The sequence below is a fragment of the Perna viridis genome, chromosome 7, assembly GCF_037379345.1.
Source record: "Perna viridis isolate PV_CMFRI_1.1 ecotype Kerala chromosome 7, ASM3737934v1, whole genome shotgun sequence".
Classification (NCBI taxonomy): domain Eukaryota; kingdom Metazoa; phylum Mollusca; class Bivalvia; order Mytilida; family Mytilidae; genus Perna; species Perna viridis.
In genome coordinates, this window is record NC_142451.1 from 25,884,585 (window position 1) to 25,896,266 (window position 11,682).

Consider the following 11,682-nt stretch of genomic DNA (forward strand, 5'->3'; position numbering starts at 1 on the left):
CATGGTCGTTTGTTGCTTCGTCGAACCTTACCTTCAACGAGCAGTACAACCTATGATTTTGAAAGAGCTATAAGTGCGATACATTCCGAATTCAAATTTAACTGTTTTTAAGGCTTCTTGCGTTACAAGTAACTTGAAATTTTGTATGATAGTTTTTCTTGATTGTCTTTCTCTATTTTTTATAGAACAAATATACGACATCGGTGTGTGAAAACAAAAGGAGATCAGTAAATCAATAACTCTATACTCTGGCAGTCACTTAATCTTTCAGAATAGCTCAGTATAGCTACGACCAACATGTTTACAAAGGTTATACCAAGTAAACCAAGTCTAAGGGTGTAGTAGTATTTACTAAAACACACGACATGCAAATCAAACCAGACAAGGGAATTCATTATCATACTCCTTTCACATTATTTTCAGCTTTTTCTTAATTATGTTCAATGCATACAAGATAAGCTAGAGGTATACATAAAAATGCAAATTTGTCCAAATTCCTTTGACGTCCTTTTAGTGTATTGGCAAAAACTATATACTAATATATTTTGTTGATTTCTTTCTCCGTCGATACCTTTTTTGATATGCAATAAATCAGTAAGTATACTGTGTCAATAAGTAACTGAATCAAGTAATTAGAAATCATTTGAAAAAATGAATTGGTCATTCAATCTGATCTAAAATTCATTTTTTTTTTTACTTTTTTAAAACGAAATCGTTAGCAAGGAACAAAAAGGAAATCAAGTGTCATATAACCGACGTTACTTTCTCTAAGCATTTGTGGAGATACAAACTAATCTTTGAGCTTCTATGTAATGAAATATATGCAATGATTCCCAAGACACTAACGCTTAATACCAAGTATCTGTTATATTTTCCGTTATTGCGTTTACTGGCGCTTCTAGCGCGTTTGGTCTGTAACGGGAATAGAGTTCTTTCCCATTGAGTTATAATGGCCTCTCTCGCGCCGTCCCATCGATTTGGTCCTGTAAGTCTGTACTGATATGCCGCACACGGATCAAACACGCATGCGTAGGCTAATTTAGGATCAGTGAACCATAATTTAGCTGAAACAAAACGTAAAGTAAAAGTCTTAATCGTATTTGATTTGTCGATTGTAACACTAAATTTGAGTTTAAATTTTCCTTTTTTTGTGTGTTGGAGGTCGAGTGATTGAAACTGTTCTGATCTTAATATAAAGTAGTGGTTATGTTTTTCATTCAATTAACTTTTATTTCGTGAATACAAATAGACGATATTAAAATGATAACAAGAATAAAAGAGTAAAAACCATCTTAGTTGTAAGAAGTCATGACCCACACGAACCTGCACGGGCCTAGATTTCTATGGAAACTATATGTTTAATTTAACTTAAAGACTGCGAAACGAGGACGCCCCGTGCAGGTCCGTGTGTCAAAAGAATAGGCCTGCAGCAGCGCTAAGCTTATCGTAAAAGTCGACTAAATAGTGCTAAGGAACCTAGCCGGGGGCTACGCGCTCTGCTCACGCACGAAGCAACTGGTTTGTGTGCACCAGGTGGTGGAATTGGGTACCCCTGGCGTGTTGCGTGCTGGGGTTGTCAGGCTATAATACGGAAAACCTGACCGCAAACCATAGTGGTGCACCGTGTTGGGAAAGATGCCACGTTCCTCGCACGATAAAGAACCCTGCTGTGATATTCGATAGGAGTAGGAACCTTTGCGCTGAACCACAGGAGGCTAGATCGCCCGACCTTACCCATCCCTCCCTTTCTCTAGTGGCAATCAAAATTTTCCGACCCTATTATCCTTGTGTCCTTGTCCCATCCTTTTTTTTCAATTCATCGTCATTTCATGTTCATTTTATCATCCATTTCATGTTCATTGTCTGAATATAGCTGAAATATTACTGCTCAGACGTTAAACCCCAACAATCAATCAGTCAATCTTTAAATAAGTAAAACAAATTAGAAAAAAAACTATCAGATAAGATGAATTTATTTTTACTGCACGGTAATCTTAACCTAATTGAAGGAAACGATGAATTTTCTCCGTAAGGACAGCCACTTTTTGTGACTTCCGGGACATGACTTTTTTTCGTTAGTACATTGGGGATCCTTAAGGGAAATTTAGAAAGTACACGTAATAACCGTAGAGCTCACACCGCTTCGCCGGCGCTCTCTGTTACTGATAACAGAAAAGTACTATTCGTTTTACTCTATGAGTACAGACATAAAATTACGGATTCAAACACCCTCATTTGAATTGAAAAAACAAAAACATTATGTGAATATGTCATTTTCCTAAAAAATGCAAACAAAAAAAAATAGAACAGAAATGATAAAAACATTTAAAGTATGTATTTGTTTCGCAAGTCAATAAATGCTAGGTAACAAAATAAACTATTAGGCATACAAATTATCTAGCTGTCCTCTACTCACCCCGCCCCCCCACACACACACACCCTAACCCCCTGATTATATAGTGATCTCAATAAAGCTTTTTTATAAGAAAACGGCTACCTTATTCAAAATAATGTTTTCACTTTCAAGGAGAAGATTATTCATGACCAATGTGATAGTAAGAAAAACTTACTGCTATGTACATTACAACCAAATGTTCGACATTTGAAAAAAAAATAAAATATCGGTCTCCTTCGTCTTTTAATTATGATTGCGTGTTATGATAATATATATAAAATATTTCGCTTTATTTCGCGAAAAAAATTTACAAAATGAGCTCAGGGGGCTTTCGTACATTACTTACAAATTGGTGGTTTGCACGCCACCATAACTGCCAGTTCGTCCATATAAGGTATAAAGTCCACCATGACGGTATGACGTAATGAGTTGTGGTATCGTTGTTCAAGTTCCCTCCTTCTTTTAAAAATTTCCCGCCACATTACGGCAGACGATGGCAACTTTATCCTACCCTTTAAACATAAATAAATTGTTTTAAAAATATTAAAATGTATCCTGTTAATGAATTATGCAGGACTCTTGCTCATTTTTAATAGTTTACATTGCGTTTTCGTCTTGGCACAAATTGATGGCACAGAAATTAATCTGCTAAATTAATTTTTTTTCTGTATTTTTTTGTACACTTTAATTTCTAGAAATATAGTCTTACCTACAGTTCTCTCCACTTTTTGGGTTTGAATTTCTTAGTTACATTAGATATACAGGAAAACTTTATCTAAATCGAACCCCCTGAATAAATCGAACACTATTCTAAACCAGACATTTTCTAAATAGTCAATTTTTGTCAATATGTTTGAACCTCTGTAAACCGGACACCTCCATAAACGGTTGAGATCAACTAGTCTGCAAGAGGTTCGGTTTAGACTGGTTTCACTGTATATGTAAACAAATGATATATACCGTGAGAACTCCGGTGAACACTCGACTCTGTAGTTCTACAATACACGACACAGAACCCAATGGCTGTATACAACCTATTACTGCTAGTGTAGGTTTGCTCAGGTCGGGTGGAAACATTAACTTGTAAAGGTTCACCACATTATCTTTGACATCTGTAATAGTTTTGTCTAGGTAAGGGAACCCAATGTGAAATCCGGTGGCGAAAATTACGGCATCTATATCTTCAAAGGTGGTGCCATCGGTAAACACAACACCAGTCTCTGTAAAGTGGTCAATATTTGGTCGAATTTCAACCATGCCATTGGCAATCCGCAAGTGGAACTCGTCGCTAATCAACGGATCTTGTGCTCTCGGTGGATAAGTAGGTTTGATACCGTATTTTTCATGATCAAACCTAACATTCAACTCCTTTTCTGTAAGTTTATTCAGTAACCAGAATGGTAAAGTGTTCTCTATGTATTGTACGGCGCGTGTAGTCCCCAACATGTCAAATGGGAGACCATGATCCCCTACACGTTGGATGACCCAGCTTCCACTACGGGTACTCAGAACAACCTAGAAGAATTGATACTATTGAATAAGAATATGATTTTATTTTACTGTAATATGCATTAAAACAGAGAAACGTCAATGTGATTTCAGCTTAAATAGCTGTTTTACAGGGAAAAAAATCCAAGTAAAGAATAAAGTCCAGATGCAAGTAAATCAAAAAGTTGTTAAAATCGATAAACATACTTTAGTTTAAATTCGGCCTTTGATCACATACGGGTAAATTGTCTTAATTGTCCGTAAAAACGGATCAAACACAGGAATTGTTTTACAACATATGTGCAATAATATAAATTATCCAGTAAAAGTTATTTCCGACAATTTTACCTTAGAACTATTGCGGGTTAGGTCATTAGCAATGTCACTTCCGGAGTTACCAAGACCTACAACAAGGACTTCCTGCCCCGTAAACTCCTTTCCATCTCTGTACTTGACTGAGTGTATAGTTCTTCCTCGGAACTGATCGAGGCCTTTGAAATTAGGAATATGAGGAGAAGCATGGTGGCCAGAAGCTGACATGACGCCATCAAATATCTCATTAAACACTTGTCCAGTTTCTTTATCTTTTATTGTTAATGTCCATTTTCCAGTATCATCGAAATTTGAGACTGGCTTGCAGTGCATTACCTAAATAAGACAGACAGAATTTCTCATTTTTTCCTTTTTTTCTTTTCAGATATGATTGGCAAAGGAACAGAGACTACAATACCTATCCAAAAATTTCATTGCAGATTAGGGTGTACAAATAAATAAGCATTGCATTCATTAAATGGAACAATATTTCTATACAATTAAGAACAATCTATACAAAAAATAAATGTGTATTGGCATGTTATAAAAGTGTGTAATTTAAAAAATGAAGTTTACGCATCTGCATACTCCGAACTTTCAATGCATAATACCTCTTTTTTAAAATGTATGTGTCTTCTGAGATCAAAATGGTCCGTATACATTTGGAAATACTTCTGAACTAGACTATGATGCATAAACATGGGGAATTCCTTCGGTATAGGAAAGTCACTGAAAGCCATTTGTTCCTTACTGACATTAATCACTGTTGACTTCATTACACTCCCTTGTCCTTCTTCGTACTTCTCAGAATAGTTCCATAAACCTCCTATACAATAAAGGAAGGAGTGTGTGGTTTTATTCTCACTTAAATAATGCTTGGATAAATTATTACTATCCAGAATATAGCCGGGAAAATAGAGGAAAATAAAGTAAAATGGTTGCATGTTAGTTTAATTCGAGAAATTGTGACATATATAATAATATATACCAACTAAATAAAAGTTCAACGGGTGGTACGTCTTGAATATTGAGGAAAGTCTGTAATATTGGTACTATAAAAATTAGGTCAATGCTACCGTAAACAGGGGCGGATCCAGACCCTTAAAAAGAGGGGTGCCAGCCGGGGTTTCTTAGAAAAAGTGGGAGTGCTAGGAAGTTATATGCCATTTTTTGTCAATCATACACATAAAATGACAATGTTTTCCATTAAAAAAGGGGGTGCCAACCCTTGCATCCTTCTGGATCCGCCGCTAGGTTATTTAAATCAACACATGTAAATTAAATAGCATATTTATAACAGAATCATACCGTTAATGTTTGTACGTATTATATGTTTACCTATTTCGTTTGATCGTTCAAAGCAGACTGGGATAATACCATCTTCTAAACATGCCTTAATGGCAGTTAGCCCACTACAGCCTGCTCCAATAATAGCTACACGCTTTTCCTGAAATCATTACACGCACATACAATTCAACATGCATAATTACCTATGCACTAGCTTTTTTAAATATTCAAGATTGTTTCATTTTGGTTCTTACAAACTATGTGAACTACTTTTATGAAATTCAAGAGGATTTTATTTTTGAATCTAACATTTTGTATGTGATTACAGGAGCCAATATTTTATTCTTATTAGGGGGTGCTTAGATCATTTTTTTCTTTAGATTTTTACATTCTTGAAAGGGAACTAATGACTAACATCCGGATGAAAACATACATGTAATACAGTTCTCTGAAATATAGAACGTAGGTCTGCATTGTTGATGGTAACATAAATTCCCGAACGACATTCTAAGAGAGGTAATCCATCATATTACATGTTCTAAATGCATCAAGATCATTTAACACATAAACATATCGCATGTGTTAGGAAATTTTCCATTCTTTACGATCTTAACAATGACACCTCCGTAGTGAAAAAGTAATAAAGGGAACCAAGATTCAGCGAAATTTAAAAAACTCCAGGACAGTTTAGAGTGAAAAAAAGAAAGAAAAACTACTCAGAAATCATACAGAAAAAAATCCCTCCATAGAAATCCAACGGTTGCCCCCTTGTCATTTATCTGCTTGTACTCCAATTTTATATCACGATACCGCTAAATACCACAACAAATAATCCCAACATGTCAAATTACCAATTAAATACTATATTAAATCATAGATACAATGTAGTTTGCAATGCATTTGATATTATCAAGAGCCTGTTAATAGAAAATAGAACAGATATGCGTCATCGTATACCCTTAATACTTACAGACATCACCGAAAGGTCTTCAATAAGTGAAAACACACCTTTAAGGAGGTAGACCTAGGGTAAGGGACATAACCCATGAAATCAGTGATATGTTTGTATCATATTCAATTTCACCAAAGCCTCTCAAGCTTTCGTTTGAAGCAGAATAAAATGAATCCAAGTTAATTAGATACTTACATAAGCTTGATATAAAATGCTGAATACAAACGTTCCAATGATTTTTAAGAGTTGTGTCCCTTACACTAGGTCTACCTCCTTACGTAAACTCTGAAAGGACCCGACAAGAAAAGTAATAGAATACAGGGTAACTTCTTCAAAATAAACTAAAAAGTCAAATAACGACATGGACATCAATGACCATCATATACTGACTGTGGACAGGCGCGTGTCTCCGGTGGGATTAAAATAATTCAACAATGAAATGAAACAAAAAAAAATAAACACACCATAAAATTCACACAATGATAAAGGGTTACAACGAAATAACAGAAGACTAATCCGATCCATAATCAAGTCATGTCCAAAATAAATCTGGAAAAATAGATATTACACCATCGGAGCAGCTGGTACCGCAATGGTCCTGACTTGGTACAGGCATTTTAAACGACATGGTGGGTTAAATCTAGGTTTTACAGCTTCGCTAAACCTCCCCTTTCCATTGCAGCGTGAATATACCAGTAGTGATTAAATAGCATTTGCATGCTATTGCGTCATAATCGGTAAATTAGCGTCACATCAGCACAAAACAATTTACAAAAACAATCATCACTCATTATTTTAGAAGAAAACCAGGACCTGATATCTAAAAAAAATTTTGAAAGAGACTTTTTGAGACGTATTTCCTCATACTTCTGATTACGCAGATATTTATGGCGTTCAAGGAAGTCAGAGTAGTCAGTACTTGGTCTAGCGTAGCAAATCAATTGTGAAATATAAACACCACATACAGGAGACGATGGTATATTGCTGCACAAGTAAGGAAAATTTATTATATTAAAATCAAAGTAATCTCTTGTATCATAAATCTTAGTGCTGAGATGACCACTGTTGTCAAATTTGAGATGTAGGTTCATAAAGATGCAGAACCAGCTGTTTCTGTAGTCACCTTTATCTCGAGCTCTGGTGGATATATTGACGTAACCATTTTCCAAAAGAAGAGTTATTGATGGACAATACATCATCAATATATACATGTATGCATGTAAAGTTAAAGGGTTTAGCATCTTTTTTCTTTTTTCTTTCTTTTTTTCTTTGTCTTTACGAGATTCTGAAGAAATGTAATCTCTAATGAATATAAAAATAAATCGGCTAGGAGAAGAGCACAGTTAGTGCAAACCTTTTTTTCTGTGTAGCATACTTTGCCCTTCTGCGATGTTTTAAAAAAAATATGTGGATTTGTAACTAAAACAACATAATTTTTCGAAAAAGCATAAGATAATTCTTTTAATATATCCAATATTGTTTTTCGTGGAATTCCTCCAACATACAACATATAGACGAAATGAGAAACCCAATTAAAGAACGCTCACAGTTACTGAAAGCTAGCTCAGAACACATTAATAACAGTACCATCAAAATTGTCAGCATTAGAAATAATCGGTTACAATAATTCCAGCGACCTTGATTTTTTGAGTAATGTCAAGTACTAGATAAGTAAGATTTGGTGCAGTGCAATACTAAAATATGTTTTGTTTTTTTACGTAGCGTTCTAATTAGGGGTCGAATATCTGTATTCGTGAAAACAGGGTTTAAAAAATAGACAATGAAAATCGCATCCTTCACGCATAAATCTATTAAGGGCAATCGATAAATTTATCGGATTTTGTTTAAAACGGTGTGCTTTATACACTTTATTTCCTAAAAAAAACTGGGTGAGCAACACCATATTTAAATAAGAACCTGCAAGTGCTATACTTTTGTATCAAACTTTTGTAACTGATGAAAACGTAGTAAACGTTGTTTTAGAACTTTGTGAAATCAGTACACCTGGTGAGAAAGAAGCTTTGTGAAGAAAATGTTGCGTTCATTAAAATCTGGTACTTTATTTCAGATACGAGCAAAACGGACCATTGTGAAATGTTTATACCGTAGGAGGGTGCTTCGGGTATATTACCATCTAGGAATGGAAAATTAACAAAAAGGAAAATCAAAATTGTCTCTTTTTTCATATATTTTTATATGAAGGCTGCCATTTTCTAGTGTCATATCTAAACCAAGAAAAGGAGTACGTCCTGTTTATGTTAGATTTGGTCAACTTAAGTTCTATTGAACAGATATCTTGAACATAATTTTGGAAGTTATGATTATTTACGAGTTGAGAACCAGATTTATCAAAAGACCATTTAACTAAAGATGACAACTTTTCTTTAATACGTTTATGCGGCAGTGTTGTATATATATATATATATATATATATATATATATATATATATATATACAGCGTCTCAGAATGTTACGACTCTATTCGCTACACTCCTCCATCGGATCAAATTGATACAGGGAAGATAACGTAAACGTATAGAAATGTCTGAAAAATTCCCAACGATGTTAGAACTGTCTAATTTTTGGTCGTTCCCTCCGCCGGACTCGAACTCGTACCGCTGTGACATATATGGCAACACCGCCAGCACTAAGTCCAGCGCCCTAGACCACTCGGCCAGCAATTTCAAAAAATGTTGTAAACATTTTATTTGTTTGTTACTAAAACATTTCCTAAAACATGGCAATTTACGTGTTAAATACCTTAATATTAAGATGCACTAGCAATATGTCAGAGTTTAATTCGATATATCATTAAACCATAGTGTTACATTTTGTACAAAGAAGGAACGTCCTATATTTTGAACCTATCATAATCTATAATACCCATTTGGAAACAACTAATACTGATATTTTTTCCGTACATATATCCTATTGCTAAAGCAGCTTGTTCTTGATTACACGTGTAACTCCTTTTGTAGATCAAATGGGAAAACATATCTATTTATAAATACCAAAAGAACAATCATGTACATTACAAATTTCGATATGCTGTACACGCGTTTGAGAGTGACCTCTCATCTGTAACACTAGTACTAGAATCAAATATATACGAAGATCTAAATCCAAAAAGTATCGAAAAAGTAAGCAAAGTCCATCACCGATAGGTTACAAAAATCATATTGATATCACATCAATACATTTAAATAATAACATAAATGGTCATCGGCACTGCTCATGATATACTGTAACCTGAAAATATTACTGTAATATACATTCTTTGTTTTAGCGGTCTTTGCGTGAAAGCAATGCCCTAATGATAAAAACAATTAGTGTCAAACGGGTTTTCTTTTCTTTTTCTTTTTTTGTTATCAGCTGAAATAGTAAATTTATGTAAAACCATTTTCACCAATGAAACAAAAAATAAAAACATGAATGAATTGCAATGAATACCGTAAAAACTGCTTACCATTTTTGAATAAATAGCTTTATTTTTGGTTTTATTCCAAAGGTCAAGTCTGGTCCATATCGTAAGATAGTTAATGTTTATTGGTATAATATAAAGCTACATAGGTATTTTGATTGTATTTATATTAGACTTTATCTAGAGTTTCAATTTGTTTATATTTATTTTCCTCATGGTAAATTAAGCTATTTCATGTTACAATATGGAATATTAGACTACGTGTAATTTCGTTAAAAAAAAATTGCGATACGTACAAAATTATTTTTGAATTTTGTACATTGACATCTTAATTGGTGGCCCGTGGTTTCATTATTTAATTTTTTATAAAAAAAAAAAGAGTTTTTCCACATTTTTGCCACTGCCATTTCAAATGCTCAAGATTGAAAAAAAACATTCACCAATACAGGCTGCAGGCCAAACTGGGTGGATTTTCAAATACATTTAAACCTGTCTAAACAGAACCCTGACTAATCCGAGAACCTGTCTGAATCAGACACTTTTTACAGTCTTTTTATATTAGTTTATATGTATTTTTAACCTGTGAAAGTCGGACACTGTATAAACCGAACTAATTCTTAAGTCAAAAAGAATGTCAGTTAACACAGATTTCACTATACTTACAACAGTTTTTAATGAACCATGGAATACTTGGTTTTGTCATTGTTAACTTTCTTCTCATACTAAAATTTATCTCGGGTCAAAGAGTAATCAAGGGAACCAAGGTTATAGCGGTAATCAAAAGAATGTAATCCAGGGACAAAGACCAGACATGGAAAAAAGACATACACAACAAAGAACATATAGTAACTAAAATCATACACACAAAGTAACAAAAGTAATGAGCAACTCGGACTCCGCTAAAAACTGGATTTCATACTTATTCCATGTAAAAAGTTTATTGACCACTTCTGACACTCATTTATAATGAAAGAAACAATGCAATACAAATACGTGCAATAAAAGATATACGTGAATTGTATTCGATTCGGTACCATTTTTTGTACAGTATATGTTCTATTAGAAAAACAAATAAAGAAAAAGTGAAAACAAAATGCAACTCAAAGTAGTAACAAAATTTATTGTAAACTTGACACCATCTGCAAAATTACCGAAAAATAAAAAAATCAAAGACTTCAAATCAAAGTACATGGCCTACAGGTGAAAATAGGAAATAGACGATTTGCATGCACAATGCAGCGAACAGAATAGAAATATCATAACGTATCAAAACAAAAAATAAAGGAAAACAAGACACCACACACAAAATCAAAAGCACAATTTAGCAATGTGAAGTCCTACAAAAAAGACAAAGAGTTATATTAGGTTTTCTAGATTTAACGGTAGGTATGACATGCTCTGCCAGCGGCACCTGTCATATTGCTAGTGAATGAAATCCGGAAAATTCTAGCTGTGATAGTGTAGCTCCCTGACACATTTTTTTCAAAGTCACAAAAACGGTCCCACCAAATAAAACAACGGAGTAACACCATGAGGCAATACCATTCAACCAGAAACTTTAATAATGTGCTACTTTCTAATTAAGTATATAAATTAAAAATTGTCAGAAATTGTTAGTTTAACTTCAAGACATGTTTACACAACTTAAGGACGAGGAAAGTATTCATTTTGAAAGTACTTGAAATAACAATTTTGTATTGTAGTTAAATAAACGGCTGTGAACAATATACTACTTTAACAAATTTATGTGTCACCAACCTTAAAATTGTTTATAGTCAGGCGTAACATACTTTAAATTTCACTAAAAATTTAAAGAATAGTAAAATT

General features: G+C 33.9%; 1 protein-coding gene across 1 annotated transcript; it reads right to left on the reverse strand.

Annotated features, from left to right (window-relative positions):
- Positions 1–352: 352 nt before the first annotated feature.
- Positions 353–6,458, reverse strand: LOC148612006 (flavin-containing monooxygenase 5-like). The gene is made up of 7 exons (XM_088595351.1): positions 6,453–6,458; positions 5,534–5,642; positions 4,807–5,021; positions 4,232–4,531; positions 3,356–3,910; positions 2,742–2,907; positions 353–1,064 (listed from the first exon to the last, which is right to left on the reverse strand). The coding sequence occupies exons 1-7, from the start codon at positions 6,456–6,458 to the stop codon at positions 745–747; spliced, it is 1,671 nt and encodes a 556-aa protein (XP_088451477.1). The 3' UTR covers positions 353–744.
- Between the last annotated feature and the right edge of the window lie 5,224 nt (positions 6,459–11,682).